Source organism: Myotis nattereri (genome assembly GCF_964212035.1).
Source record: "Myotis nattereri genome assembly, chromosome: 1".
NCBI lineage: Eukaryota > Metazoa > Chordata > Mammalia > Chiroptera > Vespertilionidae > Myotis > Myotis nattereri.
In genome coordinates this window covers 3,262,115-3,288,270 of record NC_138075.1, presented here as the reverse complement: position 1 = coordinate 3,288,270, position 26,156 = coordinate 3,262,115, and the positions used below count along the sequence as shown (strand labels likewise).

Below are 26,156 nucleotides of genomic sequence, written 5' to 3'. Positions count from 1 at the left end.
TATCCACTGAGCCAAACCAACCACGGCTGATTGAGGTTTTGAAAGTATCATCTGGCTATTGTGCTGAGTTAGACTGCAGATGGCCAAGGACAGGAGAAAGGAAACCACAGGGGAGGCCCTTTCAGCAATTCAAATAAGAACGACGTGCCTGACCCAGATGATGGCAGTCAGGTGGTGAGAAGTGTTGGGCTCTGAATACATTGTGCAAGCAGCAGGATGTGCTGAGGGCTTGGCAGTGGAATCACAGAAAGGAGTGAAGGTTTTGACCTGAGCTATTGGAAAGATGACATGGTTATTTACTGGGATGGAGAAGACCTCAGGAGCAAGATGAGGGTTTACTTTGAGACACATTAAGTCAGAGGTGCCTATTAGATACTTAGTGGACATGTTAAGTGGGCAGTTGATTCAGTAAGTCTTCTGTTCAGGGCAGGTGTCCATGTTGGAGAGACAGTCAGGAATCTTCAGCATATGGATGATTTGCAAGCCAGGGTGCAGCCTGAGTAGACGAGATAAAAGGGTAATGTCTAGGGCAGAGTCGGTCTAGATCAGGCTGATAAGGAAGCAACGAGCAGACTGAAGAGCGCCAAGAGGTGAGAGGACAGGCGGAAAAGTGCAGAAAATCTGCCTGGGAGCAGGCAGCTCAGAGGAAGCTCTGCTTGGCTGGGCTCAAGCTCTGTGGCTGGACTTAGAGAGGGATGCTAGGCAGCTGTCTGTTCTATGGCTGCTGTTTTCATTTAGTCAGCTGAGTGCTCTCCAGACATTATTTTTATTTCTGTGCCGAGCCTGGTGACAGTTAAGTCCCATGCCTAGAGATTTCAGGGTGCTTTGTCAGCTGAACCCTCAGTTAAGGATTCTTCTCATACAACAAAATTTGTTCTTTATTCAACCAAAAAGAGTCACGCTCCTCCTCTAGAGTTTCCAGCTCTGTCGACAGCCATCTCATTCAGCGCTCACCAGGCATGCTGTTAAGTCTTGTGATGCATTCTCCAATAAGGGGTCTCAGTCCCCCAAAGAGATTTTTTCTCCCTTCTCATAGCTCAGGCGAAGGCTTCTTTGAATACCAATAATATTTTACCAGCCTTGATAATGACTCAGTGAATTTAAATTTTAAACACTTAATGGTAAAAATAAAATACAGTATAGGCACACTTCATTCTTTATAACCCAAGTCAGGTCTAGAAAACATTTATTCAGCAGAAGTTATACAAACTACAGTAATGATTTATCTCTATGAGGATCCTGGGCCCATGATATTATGAAGACTTTGAGATTAGGGACAACACCTTTCTGGTAAACCAAACTCTTTATGTACATTATCTCTGCTGTATTCCTCAGAACACCCTATGAAGTAGGTACTAAGGAAATGGATGCACAGGGAGGTTTTGTAACTTGCCCAAAGACACACAGCCAGTACAGGGCTGGGTATCAGCTTAGGCAGTGGCTCCAGAAACTCTCCTCCTAACCTGCATGACCCTACCACCCTTGCCTGTGATGGCTCCTATTCTATCTGCAATCTCTATAGCACTGGGCAAAGGCTTTTGTACCCAAAGCCAGTTAGTCCAAGGTGGTGCTGGACCCATTTGAGGGGCTGGCAGCCACCTAGGCAGGAAGTGGGAACCAAGACTTCCTGCTATTCAGTGAGCTCTTACCCACAAATATCATCACCATTCATAGAGCAATATTCAATTAATCTGCACTTGGCTTTTGCATTGGCAGGTTGCTTTCCCTTAGCGCCAATGCTATATGATTAGTCCCATTGCCCAGAGAGAGATGATTCCATTTCCCTTCAAATAATTTTTGTCAACTTCTTGGTGATAGTTCATCTCATTGAAAGCCACTTTTCTAGAATCACAACATTTTCAAAATGTTAATAATATGGTCAGATCCATTACTTCTTTAGCAAGAGCTAAATTCTAAAGAATTATCAATAGTTCTTTAAATTTACTCTAAGGAAACCGTGCCTCTCACTTACATAGCAGAAAGGAGATGCACAAACTACTGAAGCCGATGCAACAGTGCTTTCTGCGAGTTCTCACACACAAATTCAAAACGAAGCCAATCTCTAGAGATGTTCCCCTTAAACAATGATCTCAAAACTCTCAGGTTGAACTTTTCAACATCCTTGGCAATTCTTCTTGTATATTTTCTCTCAACAGCAACCCCATGTTTATTGCCTTGACAATTCTTCCTGTTAGTTTTATAATATTGCCTACAATTCACGCGAGTTCATTATAAAAGATGCACATGTCACACAGCACGTGGGTAGCATGTGAAAACCCAGCAGGGAGTTCAGGAGTCCTTCTATTCAGGGAAATCTTGGCCACCTGACTTTGTGTCTCTCCCCTCCAGACCTGAGGTCCTCAAAGTTCAGAACAGAGACATGGCGCATAAAACACAGATATCTAATGGCTGACGGGCTACAGTTCTCTTCAACTCATTATGCACTGTACAAATAACTGGAAGAGTATGCGTGTATGAAATGCCACTGGACTATTCACTTAAAAATGGTAAAATTGGTAAATTTTATGTTACGTATTTTACCACAATTAAAAGAAAGAAATAATATGCTTATTTTGGGAGGGGGAAAAGAGGCAAAATATATCTATTACTTTTTTCAATTTCCAAGCAAGCCATTTCCAGTCCTATTCCCTCTAATCAAACAGTTAACCAACTGCAAATAATATCTATTGGGTTTCAAAAATGCAAGACAGCTGAACATTGGAAAGGCAAGAAAAAGACTTCACAGCAGCCCTACCCCTGTTCACTAAGAATTCCAAAGCTAATACAAATTCTCTACTTGAATTTTTAACTGACTAAAACAACATTTTGCATATATTCATTATAGTAGATACATTAAAATACATTTTTCAAATATTTTCTTGGATTGATAACCATACCTCACATTTGCTACTGGATCATGTGTCAGTTCAATAGCAGGTAGAAAGAAATATTTACAGAAAAATGATTTGGAAAAGAGCTCTATAATAAATTCACAGGTATCCAAAAATCGAAGTCTATTCCAATAACTTTTTCCTTGGCCCAGTTCTAAAAACAAAACCAAAAAATTAACATAAGTTTAATTTTTCCTACATGAAAATACATGACAGAATCAGACACAAAATCCATGGCACGTTTCTTTAAACCCACAATTTATTTAGCAAATGCAAGAGATAAGAGAGAAAAAATCATATTATATACCCCAGGTTTGTAGACCCCCCCCCCGCAAGTTAATAATACCTCAAAAAACAGAAAAAAATCTATTAAACATTGCATTCGATCCCATGAGCATTTAGTAAATATTGAATGACTACATCAACTATTTTTAATCACCCACTATGTGCTAAGTGCTTTAAACGTATTATCTCCTTCAATCCTGGAAAACAATCCAATGGGATAAGCACATAATTATCCCTCCTAAAAGATAATGATACTGAGGTTCAAAGACATTACAGTCGCAGAGCAGGTTATAAGTGCAGAGCTAGAATTCAAACGCAGATATGTATAACTTCAAAACCTTCCAGCAACCAAATTAACTGTTTTCTTCCTTGTTTCCTTAAAAATGCTTTGAAGTGAATAGTCATATGTAAATACAATATTATTAAATTACAGAATTAAAATAATTTGGATCAAATTAAAAGAATAATTTTCTCCCTTATTATATAAATGTTCAAAGGCAACATTTTTAATATTTAAAACCAAAATAGAATCTTCTTTTAAAATAAAAAATTTTAGCCCTGGCCAGGTAGCTCATGGGTGAGAGCATGGTGCCCATATACCAAGGCTGTGGATTTGACCCCTAGTCAGGGCACATATAAGAATCAACCAATAAATATGTAAATAAGTGGGATAACAAATTTATGTTTCTCTTTTCTCCTCTCTCGCTCTAAAGTCAATCAATAAAAATAAATCAATAAAACATTTTAAATGTAAGGTCCTACCCAATGAAAAATAAAAATGTAATTAAAATAGACTAAAAAATGAAACATTAAAGTGTACTAAGCATAACTTCATAAATGAAATTTTATGTACTCTAACGTTTTGAAAAGCGGCAATCTATATACTTAAAATGGTAAACTCCAATAACCAGAAAATCTCTTTACCTGCCTATACTGGACAACAGTTTAATAAAAGCTAAAAACATGATTATCAAAGCAAGTATACAATAATTAACAAATTCGCTAAGTAGATACAGATGTAGGCCACTATTTTTAGAATTAACACTTCCACTCAAGCAGTGGTTCTCAACCTTCCTAATGCCGCGACCCTTTAATACAGTTCCTCATGTTGTGGTGACCCCCAATTTCATTGCTACAAATTGAACATCATTAAAACATAGTGATTAATCACAAAAACAGTATGTAATTATATATGTGTTTTCCGATGGTCTTAGGCGACCCCTGTGAAAGGGTCATTCGACCCCCAAAGGGGTCGCGACCCACAGGTTGAAAACCGCTGCACTAAAGGTTTTTGTCTTGATTTTGGCCCTTAGCAAATTAAAATAAATTTACATTTGTTAATTGACTTAATTTTTTAACACATTATAAGCCACCTAGACTCACAGATTCACATTTATTCAACTCTATTCAAAAAAAACAAACCTCACTGTTAATATTGAAAACAGAAAGATAAATGCTTAGATACATGGATATTCTTTTTATATTTTAGTTTCAAATTATTTTTCATTAGGGGAGAAACTAGGCTTTCAACAAAAGTATACATATTTTAAGTTCTTGACTGCAGAAATTCACACACAAAAAGGCCCAGAATAATTATTACTTTCATTCATCACAGCTCTGATCCTGTCATATAATTTCTAAAACAAACTAAAAATTCCTTTTAAGACTCAAACGCAAACACTCTAGATATTACCAACGTCAGCCTAACTACTCATGGCAAAATGATGCATAAGTCAGAGATCATTAAGACCAACTACTGTGTTTACCTTTTTTCAAAATAATAGACAATGATTACTCACGTTCAATTAATTTTTGAATGACCTCAAGTCTCTGTTCTTGTTTACGATTATAACGTAGAAAAATGCATAAAGTTCGTGAAGCTGCCTTTTGGACAGGTAAGACTTTCTTAAAGAAAAAAGAAAGACAATTAAACTAGTCTATTAGTATATATTCTGAATAAGTTGGCCCCACAAATCAATTTTAAGTTATTGAGTAAAAGAGCAGTGTAATCTGCTTCTCAAATCACTGTACTCATATCCCTCTGATGTGTCTTCATAATTTAATGTTAATATCATTCAGGCAAATCAACTAATACATCACATTATAAAGTTAATTTAATTTGGCACGATCATTTCCATATCATCCAGATTTTATTCATATTTAACTGTCATTTTCTTGCCACTTCATCATAAGAGACAATCTCCCAAAATACATTCTCTTAGTCATTCCCTGAACCTGACACTCGTTTATTCAACAAACTTTAGCTAGAACATTCCCTGCCTCAGGTACATCACTAAAAATGTGCCATTTCTAAAATATAAATTTAGAGATTCCCATGATCAGGTATGTTCTTCAATCCTTCTGGCTCACTTCTGGCTCTTCAACCTCCATGCCATTGATTGAGATCCCTGGTCCATGACACAGATAAAACTTAGAATCCAAAGGTCACCATGTCACTCTTACAGGGTACTAAACGCTGTTTTCCTTTGAATTTGTCACACCACTGGGAACAACCTCAATTCTAAATGAATTCAACCATCCACCTGTATCAGGTTCGGGTTCAGGATACTTGTTAGAGAAAAATTTCTTAACCAGATATAAAGGGTGGGGCAAAAGTAGTTTTACAGTTGTTCATATGGAAAAATAATACAATAATTAATACATAATAATACAAGAATAAACTCTGTTTTGCATACTCACAACTGTAAACCTACTTTTACCCCACCCTGTATTGTGTCCAGTATAAGTTCATGTTCACCATCTTGGCTTACATATCCTATATAATAGAAGGCTAATATGCACATTGTCCCCTTCGATCAGGGGGCAAGGCAGCCGGCCAACTGCCTGTGGTCTCCCCCAGGCCGGCCCAGCCCAATCGGCCCCAATCGTGGCAGGCCAGCTGGACCTCACCCTTGCACGAATTCATGAACTAGGCCTCTAGTAAGCATTATAATATTCAATTTTTGAAGATTCAGATTATTATAATGGGGAGCTTTGAAATTCAAGTAGGATAAAGCTTTACATTGCTGAGAGAATATTGCCTGCTATCTCATCTCATCTATATATATAAAAGCCTAAGTGACCGGCCAGCCACTATGACATGCAATGACCATCAGGGGGCAGACGGTCAATGCACAGGCATGGAAACATGGAACAGACTGATGAATCTCAGAGGGAAGGGAGGAAGGGGGGTAGAGAGGGAAGAGATTAATAAAAGATCTTACATGCATCCTAGAGGCCTGGTGCACAGATTCATGCACCAATGGGGTCCCTCGACCTGGCCTGCAGGGACTGGGCTGAAACCAGCTCTCTGACATCCCCTGAGGGATTCCAGATTGCAAGAGGGCGCAGGCCAGGCTGAGGGAACCCAACGGGGTACCAATCTGTGCACCAGGCCTCTAGGATTTTATAAAACTCTTTCCATTATATGACAATACTATTCTGTGTGGTGTTTTTAATATATTGAATGTAAAAAGGAAATGTTCACTACAAATTAGAACAGTAAATTTAAGAAGTACACATAAACAGAAATATCACAAAATTTGAAAACAAAATTTAGATACATGAACTAAGTAAAAGCATGTAATTCTTTTCTTTCATTTTGTGTATACAATAGAATTTCAAATGAATATTTACTACTTACATGAAAATACAGATATTTTGTACTTTACAGTATCCTATATAATGAGCTAATATGCAAACAGTCATCACGCCCTCACGCCTTAATGGCTCAGACACTCAACACTGGGGAGAGGAATGGGGATCAGCCAGGGACAAATGAGCTCATGAGAGAGAAATGGAGACCAGCCAGGCTGCGGGCCAGGAGAGGGACAAGCTGCCCGCCCTGCGGTCCCGGGTACCAGTGGCTGTGCCTGCGGCCCGGGAGAGGGACAATCTGCATGCTCCATGGTCCCCGCGGTCCTGGGCGCCAGCGGCTGCACCTGTGGCCCAGGAGAGAGAAAAGCCGCCCGCCCTGTGGTCCTGGGAACCAGCGCCTGCAGCTGCAGCCCGAGTGAGGGACAAGTGGCCTGGGAGAGGAAGCCGCCTACCCCACAGTCCCGGGCACCAGCACCTGCAGCCTGGGAGAGGGACAAGCTGCACACCCCATGGTCCTGGGTTCAGCAGCTGCACCTGTGCCTGCGGCCTGGGAGAGGGACAATCCATACACCCCACAGTCCCCATGGTCCCAGGTGCCAGTGGCTGCACCTGCGGCCCGGAGAGGGACAAGCCGCCTGCCCCATGGTCCTGGGCACCAGCAGCTGTGCTTGCAGCCTGGGAGAGGGACAAGCTGCCGCCCCACAGGCCCAGGAGCCAGCGCCTGTGGCTGTGGCCCAGGCAAAGCTGCCTGCCCATGGTCCCCTGTGGCTGCAGCCAGCCCGGGCGAAGCCGACCTGAGTCCCAGGTGCCTGCAACCGGCTGAAGGATGGAATCCTGGGTCCTGGGTGCGAGGTGAGGCAGAGGCGGTTAGGGGCATCAGACTGGTAGGGGAGCAGTTAGGGGCGATCAGACAGGCAGGCAGAGGGGTTAGGTTCGATCAGGCAGGCAGGCAGGCGAGTGGTTAGGAGCCAACAGTCCCAAATTGCAAGAGGCAGTTGGACATCCCCCGAGGGGTCCCGATAGGAGAGGGTGCAGGCTGGGCTGAGGAACCTCCCTCCCCTGTGCATGAATTTCGTGCTCTGGGCCTCTAGTACATTATAAAAGGTTAAAAACAAAAAGAGGCAAATTATCTTTGGAGCCAGAATTTAAAGGTAAATGCAATCATATCAAAAGCACATAAAAGGCAGCTTGAATATGTTGGGACAATTTGAGCACACAAAGAATGGCTGTAGCTGATTAAAACATTATTTAATATAAAAATGAGTCTAAACAAGAGACAAAACCAAAAATAAAATTCCTTTGTCACCACTGCAAGTGGCTTCTGCCCCAAATGCTAGCTCTGCAAATCAATGGAGGGAAAGAATAAGAATGCATCCTGTCTTTACATTTCCACTAGGAAACATATTTCAGGTGATCAGATAGCCCAAGTGGATAGAGAAGAGCATCTCTTCACAGAAGAATATCATTAAAAGTGTAGAAGAAATGATAGAATTTTTAAAAATCACTCTTTTGCAAGTTCTAATGAAATAATTGATTCAGGTTAAGAATTATCAATAGAGGAAAATAAAGATGGCGGCATAGGTAAACACATGGGTCGCACAACCACTTCAAAAATACAACTAAAAGAAAAAACGGACATCATCCAGAACCACAGGAAGGCTCGCTGAGTGGAAATTCTACAACTAGAAGGAAAGAGAAAAGCACACTGAGACTCAGAGGAGGTGTGAAAGTAAAGTGCAGAGGTCCAGAGGCGCATGTGGAAAGGGCTGGCAACTGAGGACACGGTTGTCTTTTTCAATCGGGAGGGAGTCTCAAGCTCCCAACTGCTCTGAACTCCAGTTCCGGGTGAGTCTCTGCGGACCCAGACTCATATGGGGAGAAACTGGACTGTCTGGCAGTGGGCAGAACTCAAAGGCGGCTTTCTCTGGGTGGTGCTTGCAGCGATTACCAGGACACTGAGACTCGGAGCCTCTTAGGGTAGGACTGAGGAGCAGCCACAGCTGTTTGCTCCACCCTGTTGATTCCCTGAGACCCTGCCCCACCCAAGCTGTGTGCAGAGGCTTTTGCATATGAAAGGCCTGGCCCTTTGCAATCTGAAAATTACCTAACAAACTGCAGCTGGGCCAGAGAGACCCAGAACTTCCAGAAGAAGGCCCAAGGCCCCACAGCAGCTTGCATCGCTTCACAGCTGAGCCTCATCTGGGCATCTCCAAATCCCAAACAAAGAAGAGGAATCTGCAGATCTCTCCGTAGCTCCTGCCTGATAGCCTCAGGCAGAGGCTAAATTAGCACCTCCTTAGAGATCCAAGAGCCAGGGTACCCAGTGGTCAGAGTGGGACCATCCAGATTACAACTCCTCAGATCCATAAGGGACACACTCAGGGGGCAGACTCAGTGAGCACCAAAGCCCCACTGAAGCAAGTCTTGCCCCAGAAGGGTGTCTCCAGCACAGAAGTTCTCCCACTGCAGACACAGCTGATTCTCACAGCCAATTGGCCTGGAGGTCAATTCCTCCCAGTGATACCAACAACAATCAAGGCTTAACTACAACAAGACTGTGCACAAAGCCCACAAAGGGGTGCACCAAGAGTGTCCACCTCAGGTAATTGGGGAGGCTGAGCCACTGGGCCCTATAGGACACCTAGCACAGAAAGCCACTCTATCAACACAGGAAAGCAGCCAAAATGCAGAGACAAAGAAACAGGTCACAAATGACAGAAATGGAGGAAAGCAAACTAATGGATATAGAGTTCAAAACCACACTTATAAGGTTTTTCAAGAATTTTCTAGAAACCACCGATAAATGTAGTGAGACCCTCAAAAAATCTAGTGAGACCCTTAAGGTTATGAAAAAGGACCAACTAGAAATTAAGCATACACTGACTGAAATAAAGAATATTATACAGAGTTCCAACAGCAGACCAGAGGATAACAAGAATCAAGTCAAAGATTTGAAATATGAAGAAGCAAGAAACACCCAACCGGAAAAACAAAAAGAATCCAAAAATATGAAGATAGTGTAAGGAGCCTCTGGGACAACTTCAAGGGTAGCAACATCCGAATTATGGGGATGCCAGAAGAAGAGAGAGAGCAAGATATTGAAAACCTATTTGAAGAAATAATGACAGAAAACTTCCCCTACCTGGTGAAAGAAATAGACTTACAAGTCCAGGAAGCGCAGAGAACCACAAACAAAAGGAATCCAAAGAGGACCACACCAAGACACATCATAATTAAAATGCCAAGAGCAAAACACAAAGAGAGAATCTTAAAAGCAGCAAGAGAAAAACAGTCAGTTACCTACAAGGGAGTACCCATACGACTGTCAGCTGATTTCTCAACAGAAACTATGCAGGGCAGAAGGGAGTGGCAAGAAATACTCAAAGTGATGAATACCAAGAACCTAGAACCAAGATTACTTTACCCAGCAAAGCTATCATTCAGAATTGAAGGTCAGATAAAGAGCTTCACAGATAAGAAAAAGCTAAAGGAGTTCATCACCACTAAACCAGTATTATATGAAATGCTGAAAGGTATCCTTTAAGAAGAGGAAGAAGAAGAAAAAGGTAAAGATACAAATTATGAACAACAAATACACATCTATCAACAAGTGATTCTAAAAATCAAGTGAATAAATAATCTGATGAACAGAATTAACTGGTGAATATAATAGAATCAGGGACATAGAAAGGGAGTGGACTGACTATTCTGGGGGGCGGGGGGGCGCGGGGCGGGAAGTGGTGTGGCAGGTGTGGGAAGTGACTGGACAAAAATTGTATAGCTATGGATGAGGACAGTGGGGGTGGGGGTAAGGGCAGAGGGTGGGGTGGGAACCGGGTGGAGGGGAGCTATGGGGGGGAAAAAGAGGAACAACTGTAATAATCTGAACAATAAAGATTTAATTTTTAAAAAAAATAATTATCAATGGATGCAAAAACTAATGGGTAAAAGGCTGATGGGAAATTGGGTGTCAGCTTCAGATTACAATGCCAATCACAGGGAGAAAGCATAATTTTGAAGTGGACTAACAGAGCTGTTATCACCTGCACAGCCACCCTTAAGTCACGTTTAGGGACAACCATCCAGATACAATGCAATATAAGTATACAGTAGCACTTATGAAATATTTAGGTTAAGCCAAAAATGCTTAACATAAAACTCAGCAAGCCCTTACATCTACCTTCCAGTTTACAAGAAACATGAAAATAGATGAACAAATTAACCCTATGAAAAAGCAATCTAACAAACACAGAATTGAAATATTCCACAAGGCAACGAAGTCTTCCCAAATTCAACATCATGAACAAATAGGGAACGGTGGGCGGGGGGTGGGGGTGGGGGGAGGATCTGCTCTGGATTAAGAGATGTAACAACCAGAGGCAATAGCTAGACCTTCATTAGATCCTCCACATCCACATGCTCACTCATTAGTGCTCAGGCCTCTGCACGAGGCACTCTTGATCAGAGAGCTTTTTCCTGCCATTATGTCCACAACAGCAGGCTGCCGCCCTCCTCACTCTTCCTGAAGCTTGCCTGTGGTTCCTTATTGTACTTTCATCCTTGGCGTGCTCTATATGCGTGTGCTTGCTTATTGCCTGTCTCCAATAAAATGTAAGGTTCCACAAGAATAGGTCCTTTGTCTCTTCCATTCACTACTGTATTCCTAGCATCCAGAACAGTGTTAAATAAATGAATAATATTATGACCATTAGATGTAAAACTAAATGTACATTTTTCTTTTCTCCAGAGAATACTGAAACAGAAGGAGTGTCTTCTTTGGTCCTGAAAAGTGTGCGGTAATAATCATGTATCTCTTTTTATGTGTGGAATTACCCTCCTTGTAAAAGAAAACAATAAAACAAATCTCTGAGGCTTAAAAGTATTCTGTTCACACTCTATGGTTATAAATCACTTCTCTTTCCTAGTAAGAGAAGCTAAAAATATGGAATAATTATGTAGTCTCAGTTTTCTAAATACAAACATGCCTACTGAGTAATTAAATTGAAATAATAAGACCAAACTTCATAGCACTTTTCAGTACGTACAGGTATATTTACTTATTTTATCATCTATCACTCTCCTCACCACCCCCTCCTTAGAACACAAGCTCCATTAGAGCAGGACTCTGTCTTGGTCACTCCTGTATCCCCAACTCTTAGTGCCCGAGCCAGAGCAGGCACTCAGAAAAGTGAAATAGTCAGTTTTGCTCAATTTCATGTGAAGTCCAATGTGGTGCACGCATGCCCTGTCTTCTGGCAAGGACATTATTGTTATCAAATCACCTCTCGCGGCTGTTCTATCTACAATGTGCCTTCATCCTCCACGCTTTGCTTCGATACATGAAATAAACTTGTAGAAGTGTTAGTTCATGAAACATATGCCTCGAATTTTTTAACATAACTAGTAAATGATACCAATGTCATTTTTTTTTAATCTTTGAAGCCAAAGCTAATTTGGATTTTTGAGATGGCTGCTAGATTTCATTCTCTCCCTTTCACTGAGAACAATAAGAATCTAAAGTACTTTTTAACAGTTTCTAAGATGTATGCATTACATGGACATTCTTATACTTCAGAAGATGGTAGTAGGATGTCATATAAACTGGCCAGTGAACTGCAGGTTAAATAATCCCCGCTGGAATTCTTGTGAAAAAGGCAGACAACTTAGTCAATGGGGAAGTTTATGTACAACTCTCCCCACTTTCTCTCACTACCCCTCCACCCCCCGCTTCTGATTCAAATTTTAAGGTTATCCCTGGAAGGGCACCCATGTTTTGGTATAAGCTTTGCCTGTTGCATGGCCACTCTTCAGGGACTATTTTTAAAACGTAACCAGACTAACGTTAAGGGGACTGAGGGAGCCTTGGCAAAATGGCAGGGTTAAGCAGGCCCTGAGGCCGCCACACACAAAAGGTGCTCGTCAGAGCAGAAGGGGCACTGGCAGTGGAGGCCGCCCGCTCCCACAGCCTCCCCTTGAGACAGACTGCATCCAGGCTGACATGAGTCTATTTACCCTCTCCCTGGCGGCATGCAAACAGGGTAAGTGAAGGCGCTGCCTGCTCACTCCTCTCCCGGTGGCAGAAGATGAGCAAGGGAGACCAGTGGAGAAGCAACTGGGAAGAGACCCTCCTTCTGGCAGAATGGAATGAACTGGGTGCTGCACTGTCTCAAGAATGTAAAAAACTTGCCAGGAATCCCAAAGAAGATAAAGGGGTGGGGCTCACATTTGTCATCATGATTGTGAACATTCTTTGTAAGAAACGATAATAAATCTGGTCACTTGATATGATGTGTGGCAGACAGGCATATTTCTGCAGCAGCTTCTCATGGGTTCTCCATTTTAAAGAGGCTGCAGCTCGCTGTTCAGCAGCCGTGAGTGCTGGAATCAAGTCAGGCAGGGATGGCAACTGAAACGGAAAACACCAAAAGAACCAGCGATAAATAAATCAACTGCAGGATTCCGTCAGATGGGTCAGCTAACAACACACTGCTGAAGGCAGTTCATTTCAGAACATCGGAGGCATCTCAGTTGTCACAGGGAGATAATAATCTGATTAAATCAAATACTTAAAAAATATCCAAAAATAAAACTTATTAGTTGCTGGAAACAAAATTTTGAAATAGAGACTGGGACTCTCATAACCCTTCTAATTAAAGTTTATTCTATTTCACTGTCAGCCAACTTGGACTTTCTAAATCCCTACTCCTTTGTCCTTACAAGTTGTTATTTCTGGAATAATAATGTGAATAAAAAGTGAAAATATGAATGTAAACTCCAAGGACTATAAATAAAGCCATGGTAGTGTACGAATTGTAGAGGAAATTCAAGCTGCTCAGACTCCAACAGGCATTTACTGAGCACCTACTGTGTCAAGCACTACTTAAATGTTTCCCACACAGCCTTTCACTGACTCCTCACAGCTCTGTAGAGAGAAATAGTACTTCACAGCATTCAGAAACTTTTTGACATAGGGGATTACCTTATTTTCTTGAATACTGCTTTCTCCACCCGTAGACATAAGTTCCAGGATTTCCGGAAGATGATCTATAAGAGCATCTAGTACCTTTTAATAGAGATAATGATTATTCTTGTGGCAATTACAATGTTTTTCTAATCTTAGATTAGTTAACTCCACATGTCAATTCCTACACAGAAACAGTGCTATTTACCAAACAACATTTTGGAGGGTTCTATTTTCTTACTTTCCTTACCTCTTCTTGCTGGAGGGTCTTAGAGACATGATCAACTGCCTTGATCAAACTACCTATCACTATCACACTATCAAACTATACTAACCTCTACTGCCTCTTAATATGTTTAAACAGTCTAGATCTGAGACAGCTACACATCAATCTGCTCAAACACCTTTGAAAAGCACCCCCAGTGATGTGGAGTTGCACTGTAGCAAGCTAGTATCATTTAGGTGGATAGAATATATTAACTACTGCATCAAAATTAAGTATTTCAAAGCCTTCACAAGTATACTGCCCAAGTAATGCTGAGAGAAAAAGATATAAAAAGTGATATAACATAGGGTTACAGTTGTGTAAAATAAAAATCTTTATATAGAAAAAAATGAAAAAATTTAACAAAATACTAATAGTGACTGGAACTAAAGGTACTCACTCTTTTAAAAGTTTGTCTACTTTTTGGCATTTCCAAAATTTTCCTGCACAAACCAATATATATGTATATAGAGGGCGTCCCCAAAAAATGTATACACACTTTGAATAATTATTAATTCCAATGGATTAAATCTGAAAAGAAAGAAACATGAATTGAGCTATCAGCTTTTAGTAGCGTATACATTTTGGGGGGAACACTATATATAATTATTTTAACTAAATATATTTTAAAACCTAATTTTTACAAAAGACCTTCCCAACTTTCAGTCTCTGATACAATGGTACATGGACTCCAAGCTTCTGGGGCTGGTCAACTGAAAGGCCATGCAATTCCCAAGAAGTAGGGGGAAGGCAGTGATGTATTCAGACTTAACATAAAACAAGTAAAACCCAAAAAGTAAGAAATTACCTCCAGCGATTCATCTTGTAACAATGTTATTAGTTCTTTGTGTATTAAATACACTCCAGAATTCAGAAGTTTAGACACCTAAAATGTAGCAATAAAGCCTCTCAGGTTTGGCTCTACTAGACACATAAAGGTTGTAGTAACAATTCTTAAAATTACATCCCCGTTAGGTACTTCTACAATGAGACTAGGTTAAAACATAAATATAACATTAGATTTCTAGAAAAATTAGTTGCATACATGACTAGCTTTATAGTCTGCTAGAACATGCTGCAGTGTGCGAACGTATGAGGGTGAGAAATGAACCTATGGATGGAAGTGCAGGAAACGGAGTGTATCAGTCATAACTTTGCTATCACAAGCACCAGTGAGCCCAGGGTGCCTCCCTGCACGGTGGGAAGCCTCAGAGCAGCCATCAGGTCCACCAGGGCATCTCGGGTTTATGGGCATCCATCCCGGCTCAGAGCTTCTGAAAGAGGCAATTGCTACTGCAGGCCCACGACACAGGTAGGGACAGTGCCTAAGCGAGCAAAAATAAAGGCTTTTCTATCAGAGACTTCAGTCAGCATGCGAGGAGTTGGGACAGTCTAGCCTAAAGTAAGCACTCATATAAATATATTGAATGAATGGATTAATAAATGATAAAAATATAATATTTTGTAAACAAATTTACATTCTAAGAAGATAATTGAGAAAATTTTTAAAAAGATTTAGGACTAGACTGTGAAAAAAATATAGAGCTTATATTTTCTAATACTACTATAAATAGAAGTGTACAAAATACCAAATAATCATCTAGTTAATAGGTAGAATTAATAACAAATGTATCACTTCTTCAGACTTACTTCATAAAAGCAAATGGCAATAGTGTATCTGACGGGTACCTCAGGGTCATGACAAAGGCAAAAGAATGTAGAATAGAGTTCCAATTGGAAATTTTTAGGGTCAACAAAAACAATCATGGCCTGGTGGAGGTGGAAGGAGAGAAAAGCATGCATTAATACATAATATTCATTTCACTTAAATTGAAATCATGTCCTATGAATCATAATTTACTTAGAAATCATATTTAAAAGATCCAAATGTATGCATATAATTCTAATCCTATATAATAAAAGCCTAATATGCAAATTATCCCCTCATTGGGAGGTCTACTGGGAGTTTGACCACTTGCAATGATGTGTGCTGACCAACAGGGGGCGGCGTGGAACATGGCAGGCGTCTGCGATGCGGCACTGTCAGTGGGCAGTGCTGGCAGTGGGCGTCACTGGAGGCGCTGCCAGCCCTGATGGGCCCCGACAAGAGCTGGACACGGTGGGATGGTGGAGCAGGTGAGGGGGCAGTGCCTGGCCAAGTCAGGGTGCCAGGCAGGGCTGTGGGGCTGCGAGGCTGGGGGTGCGAGCTGGGCCTCAGCTCGTGCCCCCAACCTTGCAGCTCACCCTGAAGGACCCCACCCGTGCACAAATTCATGCACTGGGCCTCTAGTTTATACATAGAAGTCAATGTAAATTACACCAACATTTACTAGGTACCTACTATATATACCAGATACAATGCTAAACAGCAGGTGTCAAATATGACAATATTTTTAATGCTATCTATTCACATAATTTTAAGTAATAATCAAAATGTTTAATCAACACAAATATATAATTTATTACCGGAAGGTTATAAGCACAGTTCTTCCGTACTGAAGTATATTTCTTCTCCTGCTCTAAGATTTGGGGTGGAATCTGGTTTTCATTGTGTCCATTTTCTTGCTGCAAACCTAATGTACAAAGTTTCTTATAAAACTCCAAAAATCTCAAGTGTTGATCTGGAGTAAAAATTCCTAGAGAAATGTAAAACATTTGTTCAACGTTTTAATTAAAAATTAAAAAGATAAAAGCAAAGTACAATAAAAATTAGAACCAAATATTTAAATAAATGGTTAGAGATCATAAATAACAGCAACAAGGAGGAAAAAGTAACTGTTATTAAGAAATCTAAAGGGTCTACTGTTTCACCTTATATTGATTTTAATAATATTTTAATTTCAATAGCATAAACTATGCAATACAAGAATTATGCCTGCATTAATTTCTGCAGCATATGTCACACTGCAGACCTAACAAGTCACTATAATAATAATAGTGTGGCCATTATTGCTACTTACTTATGGTAAATATTCTAAATTGCCTGCTGAAAAGACATGTATATGTGTCTACAGAGGAGCTTGAAAATTGAATCTGAAAGATAGCAAAATAAACTCAAAATATTTTTTTTCCAAAATATTTTTATCGCCCTAACTGGTTTGGCTCAATGGATAAGAGCATCAGCCTGCGGACTCAAGGGTCCCAGGTTTGATTCTGATCAAGGACATGTACCTTGGTTGTGGGCACATCCCCAGTGGGGAGTGTTCCGGAGGCAGATGATCGATGTTTCTCTCTCATCGATGTTTCTAACTCTATATCCCTCTCCCTTCCTCTCTGAAAAAAAATCAATAAAATAGATTTTTTAAAAATATTTTTATCAATAAACTGGTTCCACATTCATTAACTATGTTAGGGAGCTAGAAACTCAGTATGAATTCCAATATATTTTTCAACTACCCATTGAAAGCCTACAATCCACATAAAATGTTTTACTATGCTAGATGGTTATAACTTAATGATTACATTATTATAGTAAGCTAAGAACTGACTAATATATTCAAAGTGCCAAGAGTTATGGGTGTTATTCTACTTTCTAAGCTGAAAGTCTCATATTATACATTAATTATTCAACAGATGATTAATAAGGGTATAACTATGTAACAATAGTTAATATGCCTGAGCTTTTTTTTTTTATCAGATACAAACTAACACATAAAATATTCAGAAATTTAAAAGGCTACTCCTACTTCACTCTGTCACTGTTCTATCAAATCAGTTCTATTAGTAAAAAATGTTATTTCTAAATGTGTTCTAAATTATGCTACCAAAATTCTAAGATCTCTTAAGAGTTTACACACTTAAAGGGTAAATTTTACAACTGGATGGCTGAAGTTTAGCGACAAAGGTAGAAGAAAAAGGAAAAATTATCTATAACCTTGAAATTCTTAGGATACATCATACCGTATAGTCCATGGCATAGTTTTCCTAAATGGAAAGATAAGGAAATAAGAATTGATTCATCTGCTTTGAAAGACTTTTCACAAAATGATTTCACTAAGGGAAGTATAGTTTGACTTCTATCATCTGGAAAACAAACCGAAATAAAACATACTTTAGATCCATTGCTCATACTGCACATTTGGAAACTAATACATATACATAAATTCCAGAAAAAAATATTACTATGCTAGTCACACAGTAGTAAAAAATATCTGAAAATAATGAAGATGGCAGTGTATAGTGAAGAAAGGGTCAGAGGAGAGTTGAAATTATCAAAAACTTTAATGCCAGGCTGAGGGAGTTACACTTTATATGGTGGGCCTTAGGGAATCCTTTATAATAAAAGGCTAATATGCAAATCGACTGAATAGTGGAACAACCAGTCACTATGACGCACACTGACCACCAGGGGGCAGACTCTCAATGCAGGAGCTGCCCACTGATGGTCAGTGCCCTTCCACAGGGGAGCACCGCTCAGCCAGAAGCTGGGCTCACAGCTGGCAAGTGCAGCGGCAGTGGCAGGAGCCTCTCCCACCTCTGTGGCAGTGCTAAGGATGTCCAACTGATGGCTTAGGCCCGCTCCCCGTGAGCCTAAGCCAGCGGTTCTCAACCTATGGGTCGCGACCCCTTTGGGGGGTCGAATGACCCTTTCACAGGGGTCGCTTAAGACCATCAGAAAACACATATATTGTTTTTGTGATTAATCACTATGCTTTAATTATATTCAATTTGTAACAATGAAATTGGGGGTCACCACAACATGAGGAACTGTATTAAAGTGTCGCGGCATTAGGAAGGTTGAGAACCACTGGCCTAAGCCATCAATTAGACATCCCCCAAGGGCTCCTGGACTGCAAGAGGGCACAGGCCAGGCTGAGGGACCCCGCTTCCCGAGTGCACGAATCTCATACACAGGGCCTCTACTAACATATAAAGTGATTACAAATTTAAAAGCTAAGATGATTGCGGTTTTGAGCCTGAATAATTAAAAGAATTCTAATATCACTAATACCAATACATGAGAAGCAGGCACAGAAAACCTTTCTGACTCTCTCTTGCATCCATCTCATGACTTTCTGCAGCTTTTTTATTGAAATTAAGTTAGCTTATAGTATGTTCTGTACAGTGAATTTCTTCACTATTATTTCTTAGATAAGTCTTCTTTAAAATGCTGATTGATTTATTGAGTATGCCTACTTAAGTCAAAAGTTTCTGATATATTAGTAATACTTAAGTCTTGATTCTAAATACTCTGAATTTCTCAGTTCTCTTAAACTTTCAGAAATAAATTACTATTTTATTAGGGGTTGGTCTGACGATATTAAGTAAAGTGCTATAACAGGCTTATTAGTATTATTGTTATTACTGTTACTAGAGGCCCAGTGCATGAATTCATGCAGCAGTGGGGTCCCTCGGCCTGGCCTGTGGGATCGGGCCAAAACCAGCTCTCTGATATCCCCTGAGGGATCCTGGATTGCGAGAGGGTGCAGGTCAGGCTGAGTGACCCCACGGGTGCACAATCAGGGCTGGGGAGGGACACGGGAGGTTGGCCAGCTGGGAAGGGCCAATGGGAGGGCTCCAGGGCATATCCGGCCTGTCTCGCTCAGTCCCGATTGGCCAGACCCCAGAAGCAAGCTGCGTACTGGTCAAAGCTTCTACCCCCAGGTGGTCAATGCACATCATAGTGACTGGTCGACCAGTCAACTATCTGCCTCCTGGTGGTCAGTGCACATCATAGTGAGCAGTTGAGCGGCCTTAGCATATCATTAGCATATTACGCTTTGATTGGTTGAACAGCTGACCAGACAACTGGACACTTAGCATATTAGGCTTTTATTATATAGGATTATAAACACATTTCAGTATCACCTATACTGTTTTAACTAAATGACATTCTTTAAACAAGCATTTATTTAATTTCTTAGAGAACAAACATAGTAAGTAACAAGATGAAAGATAAATGACCTCTGAACTTGAGAAAATGAGATCAGTGAAGAAGCTAAAAATAAAGTATCATAGGACAGTGCGATCATAGTTTGCACAGTTGGTATAATGCAGGGGTCTGTTAACCTTTTTGGTAAACTTTCTAGGCTTTGCAGTTTATCTACGAAAACTACTCAACTCCATCACTGTAGCACAAAATCAGCCACAGAGAATACATAAGCAGGAGGGCATGGCTATGCTCCAACAAACCTCATTTATAAAGCCAGGTGATAACGGGAGTTGGCCTATAGGCCATAATTTGCCAACCCCCTGGTATAAGGGATTTGGAAAGATGTTAGAGGGGAAAATATATTAGAACTGGGCACTGGAGCAAGAGAAGTAGGCTAGGAGAAAAATAGAAGGGAGAAAAAACAGGTACAGAAAGAGCATGTGGAAAGGCTAAAGGTCTGAAAGAATTTGGTGTGCCAAGTGAGGAAATAAAGCCACGAATATAAGTTAGGCCCAAACTGCCAATCACCAAGAGTGGGCCAGAGAAGGGGAAGAGATCAAAGAAGATACCAATTTGCTAGTTTGGTTGCCTGGGGGTGCCCCATTATTAGGACAAGGAGATTCATTTTTTCAGTCATTCAATGTGCAGTGCAGTTTGTGTGTCTCTGGCTCATCATACAGCCTAAATATTATTCTAAAACATTCATACACAATTATTGTCCACATTGCAATAATCTTTAAGAGACTCACAAATTCAGGTAAGCCCGGCCAGCGTGGCTCAGTTGAGCACTGAGCCATGAACCAGAAGGACATGCTCAGGCTGTGGGCTCAATCTCCAGTGCAGAGTGTGCAGGAGGCAGCCGGTCAGGGGTCCTCTCTCTTCATTGATGTTTCTATCTCTCTCTCCCTCTCCCCATCTCTGAAATCAATTTTTAAAAAAATTTTGTAAAATTTTGTTAATCGAAGTCAATGTAATCCTGTAATTATGCAATAGAGTTTTATAGCAGAGTACTTGATATTTACCCCTGCAAATTTCATCCTACCAGAATGGTTAATGTTTACTGATAAAGTCCAGCATTAGTCAAGAGTCTAGTCATACACTCAGGAAGGAAGCTCATTGTCTTTGTGATTTAATTTGCACAACACTAAGAAATACCTCCTTACCCATGCCCATGTTAATGCCCCATTCCAGATTTCTTCTCGTGTAGGGCCATGAGATTTCTAGCATTAAAATATTAAGGAGAGGAAACTAATTTAAATATTGCTTTAATCAAGGTCTTTCTTGATTAAAGGGTCAATTAGCTGAGCAGGTTAAACGCTAATGACCAAGCCAAATTTCTAGTCCTACACACAAGTCAGTTAAATGTTGACAAGAGAAAAGGGAGGTATGGAACATGCAGCAACAGTGGGCGCCATGAGGGTAAGAAAGAGTGGCAGCAGAGAGAAACGACCACAGAAAGAGAGACAGGAAGAGAGTTTAACGTTCATCATGAAACGTAACGTGAGAAAATCTGTCCTGCACCCACCTTTACTCCTTATCAGTGCTACAAAACCTAGGGGGAAACACTGCTTCCAGAAGCAAAGGTGTGTCCACATGAAGATTTACCTGTATCAAATATGTCAAGCAGATTGACCAAAGTTTCAAATGCTGCAAGCCTCACACTGCAGCCTTCATCCCTGGAGAGTTCTATTAATTCAGGGAGCACCACACTTTTTGTAAGGTCTGTCCTGCACAGTAAGCAACGGAAGAAAAGAAATCAAATCAATAAATTTATAGCAAGAACTTATTAAAAACAAGTCACGGGGCTAGATGTTACAGGAAACTGGAAAAAATCATAAGACATGGCTCATGCTCTCTAGAAACTTGCAGGCTGGTTGGGAAAGCTTGATATAACTAAATATTAATATTAACTGCAAAATTATTTAAATCGGGGTATATGCAGGAGGCAACCAATCAATATGTCTCTCTCACATTGATGTTTCTCTGTCTCTCCCCTTCCCTTCCACTCTCTCTAAAAATCAATGAAAAAATATCCATGAATGAGGATTAACAAAAACAAAAAAATAAAGAAAGAAATGCTAGTACTATTCTGCTGTCTTGGCCAACCATAAAATGCAGGATCTTCTTCATCAGTATTTAATCTGGAGCAGACAGCTAACCATCAGATCACAACAGATCATAGCCAGCACTGCGGTAGATTGTACCACACAGCCTGACCTTAGAATCCCTGGTTGGCCATGTGGACAAGCTCACCTATTTATTTCATTCATCTCGTTATCCCTGACCCTGTATCTTATTCCCTTTTGACCTCTTGGAGGTTTAGATTGTAACGACTAGCACCTAAGCTAATAAAACTGGACTTCTACAAAAATAACAGGATCAGGCTGTCCTCAGACTTCTTTTCCATATACTTAAATAACAGAAGAGTTTTTAGTAAAAAGGATTATAATCAAGAATTCTGCCCAAGTCAGGGTGGGATTTACATGTGAAGGCAAGAGAAAAATACTCTCATAAATAAACTACCTTGTGCAATATACAACCCACACCTACTTCCTGAAAAAAATTACTCCAGTTTGCTAAGAGGAAGTAAAACAGGGAAATGGTTGCATCCTATATGTATAGGTCTACCATGATGCCTTATTTCCCTCGACTTTTAGAATGTGACAGATGGGCAAAGAAAATGACCATCTACTTCAAAATACAAGTAGCTCCTAACCAAATATTCAACTCATTGTTTAACGCCATTAGCTGTCAGAGAATGAATGAATACACATGAGCAACTGCCTTAAGTAAGCACTGGATTACATATGGGTGAGGTAACAATAAAAAAAGGTATAATCCTGTCTTCCAGGTGCTTCAAGTTTAGAAGGAAATATAGTCACATAGACAGACAGTTATTGAATAATATCTTTGCAAAATGATAGTGAAATACTACGTCTGCCAATGAAATTGGAAAAGTTCATGATAAACCTGAATTATTGGTAAAGTTGCATGTACTACTGGGAGAAACATAAACTCAATCTTTTTGAGTTCTACAATATACATTAAAAATTTGTTGCCGAAACCGGTTTGGCTCAGTGGATAGAGCGTCGGCCTGCGGACTCAAGGGTCCCGGGTTCGATTCCGGTCAAGGGCATGTACCTTGGTTGCGGGCACATCCCCAGTAGGAGATGTGCAGGAGGCAGCTGATCGATGTTTCTCTCTCATCGATGTTTCTAACTCTCTTTCTCCCTTCCTCTCTCTGTGGAAAATCAATAAAATATATTTAAAAAAAAAAAAAAATTTGCTTATCTTTTACCTGTTTTATTCCAATTTTAGAGAGTCTAAGGAATTAGTTGTTTATATTAAAACTAGTGGCCTGGTGCACAAAATTCGTGCACAGGGGAGGGGGGTTCCCTCAGCCCAGCCTATACCCTCTCCAATTGGGGACCCCTTGGGGGATTTCTGACCGTAATCTGGGACCACTGGCTTCTAACCGCTCACCTGCCTGCCTGCCTGATCGCCCCTAACTGCCCTTCCCTGCTGGCCTGATCTCGCCCCTAACTGCCCTCCCCTGCCAGCCTGATCTCGCCCCCAACTGCCCTCTCATGCCGGCCTGATCGCCCCTAATGAACTGCCTCTGCCTTGGCCCCCACCACCATGGCTTTGTCCGGAAGAAGTCAGACATCCGGAAGATGGCCGGTCAACCTGGTCTAATTAGCATATTACCCTTTTATTAGTATAGATAGATTATATAGGATAGGATTGCTTAAATGGGGGGGGGGGAGCCTTTTTCATCAGGAGGAGATGCTCTTGGCAGACAAAAACACATAATCCCTATATCTGGACTGATAGCCAGCCATATGCACTATACTGACAAAGTGGTCATTAAAAAATTGAACCGCTTTCTTACACCTTACACCAAACAGCTGTTGCCCATAAAACCCCTCCTCAGCCCCCACCTTAGGCTCTGCCTTCGCAGGTCACCCAGATTAGGTTCTGATTGGTCAGTTTCTATACCAGTCAGCATCAAAAGCTCTGCCTCCTAGGCAGCTATTGGCTCCTGGCACTTCACTCAGATTTGGTTCTGATTGGTTGGTTTCTATGCTAGTCAGTGTCAAAAGCTCCGCCTCCTAGGCAGCTATTGGCTCCTGGCACTTCACTCAGATTTGGTTCTGATTGGTTGGTTTCTATGCTAGTCAGTGTCAAATGCTCCGCCTCCTAGGCAGCTATTGGCTCCTGGCACTTCACCCAGATTTGGTTCTGACTGGTCAGTTTCTATACCAGTCAGCATCAAAAGCTCCGCCTCCTAGACAGCCATTGGCTCCTGGCACTTCACCCAGATTTGGTTCTGATTGATGGGTTTCTCCAGGCCTATTTCTGGGCCTGATCAAAGAGGCGGGGCTGATCAGCAGTCCCCCCTACCCCCGGGGAGACCCAGAGAGAAACAGGCACGGCTGCTGGTGAACCCCAAGAGAAAGAGAAAGGCAATGGCTGATCAACAGCTGCCATAGAGGCTTTAGATCAGACCCTGCCTCTCTCTATGCAAGCCTCTCTCCAGGCCTGATCCACAGGCCCCTTGGCAGTCAGTGCTGGGTCACTGAACCGCACTGGCTACAGTCAGTGCTGGGTCACCACGGCACTGACTTCCGGTGTTCGGTTGTGCCTTGGTTGTTGCAGACGTTATGGATCCTGGCTCTTTATATATATAGATGTATGAGATAATAATAGAAGTAAACACTTAGCTAATGTTTACAAGGTGTCAGGCACTACTCTAAGCACTTTAGATAAGCTAGGTAAATTCTTTCTAGTTTTACTTTTATAAATTAATCTTTAAACAATAATCCTAAATTAATTTTCAGAACACAAATCTGAACACACAATGACCTGCCCAATTTTAACAGTGGCAAAATACCAGGTGACAAAAAGATAGAATATAAAAAACAATAGTGTGTTCTGTTAAAGAACACTGGTTTAAATACTGGTTAAAGAACACAGATCTAGGCAAGACAATTAATTATGGCTGCAATGGTCCAGAGCCAACCTAGACTTAGAAGACCTATCACCAAAAGTTGCTTCTGAGATTAAAATTAGGGAAATGATTTTTCATAAATACAACTGCACACATAGTTTATATTAGAACATTTTCCCTTCCTAGATTTAGGCGTTTGGAATGATAACTAAGTAACTTAAGGTGAGAAGGAAAGAGATTAACATTAACTGAATGCCTACCCACATTGCTAAGCATTTTCACTTTTATTTCTTTTAATCCAGACACATCAGGAGGTACTTGTTGTTATAATCATTCTTAAAGATAATATAAAGTTTAGCCTTTCATTAACATGCTTCCAGAGAAAACAGAACAAGGATACACATGCTTGACTATCCAGAAATAAGAATATGACATAAGAAACTGAAAGTATACTTACCCAATGCCCTGAGCTATATTTTCTAATTGCCGACACATGCAAGATCGAACTTCATATTCTACATCTTGGCAGAGTGACTTTACCAAGGGAAGTATTTCTCTTTTAATGCTTAGAGGAGAAGAAAGAAACATGTAAATGGGTGAGTGTTTTGGAATAATTAATATTTTCAAACAATTATCATCAAAATCTTAGCTTAATAATAACAAATATACTTTAATATAAAGCTTTACAGTTTCCAATGTATTTTTACATAAGTGATTACATTTGGATGTTATCAGTAACTGTAAATTATGTATATGACTGTTTTTAAAATAAGGGTTAATTTTGGATTGCCAGTTAAACATTTAGCTAAGATAAAAAAGGCTGCAGGCAAATAGAATATCTGATTCTACCAAACCATCAACCAAAATGTTCTGCAATTTTATATTTTAACTTTTGTCATAATTACACTCCATTCCATCTTTCCATTTGGGATTTATCATTTGGGTAGAAAGTAGCATACAAATTATAAACCTATAAAACCTCAAATAAGATGCATTGTTCAAAATAATGAATTTGTAACATAATAATAATGGAAGAAAGCAGAAAGCCTGTTCTTATGTCATGTTTATCAATTTTTGAAGTCTATACAATAATGCCATTTTATCCTCAAAACTACACTAAGTATGGGACAGGGTAGATTAAGATGAAAAATAGAAGAAACATTAACCTTATTTTTAAATATATTTTTACTGATTTCATAAAGGAAAGGAGAGGGTGAGATAGAAACATCAATGATGAGAGAGAATCATTGATCAGCTGCCTCCTGCACATCCCCTACTGAGGATTGAGCCCAAAACCCAGGCATGTGCCCTGACCAGGAATTGAACCATGACCT

At 40.5% G+C, this 26,156-nt stretch overlaps 1 protein-coding gene across 1 annotated transcript in view; it reads right to left on the bottom strand.

The window, feature by feature from the left end:
- The window catches only part of PPP4R4 (protein phosphatase 4 regulatory subunit 4), a gene marked incomplete at its 5' end in the record, with an annotated part of 90,719 nt that overhangs the window by 15,075 nt on the left and 49,488 nt on the right, over positions 1-26,156 (bottom strand). Inside the window, 10 exons of the mRNA XM_081107035.1 lie at positions 2,898-3,045; positions 4,976-5,081; positions 12,997-13,179; positions 13,753-13,836; positions 14,808-14,885; positions 15,650-15,769; positions 16,466-16,635; positions 17,900-18,022; positions 21,477-21,598; positions 25,280-25,387. Coding sequence (XP_080963161.1) covers positions 2,898-3,045; positions 4,976-5,081; positions 12,997-13,179; positions 13,753-13,836; positions 14,808-14,885; positions 15,650-15,769; positions 16,466-16,635; positions 17,900-18,022; positions 21,477-21,598; positions 25,280-25,387 — 1,242 coding nt within the window. The remainder of the gene's footprint in view (positions 1-2,897; positions 3,046-4,975; positions 5,082-12,996; positions 13,180-13,752; positions 13,837-14,807; positions 14,886-15,649; positions 15,770-16,465; positions 16,636-17,899; positions 18,023-21,476; positions 21,599-25,279; positions 25,388-26,156) is intronic.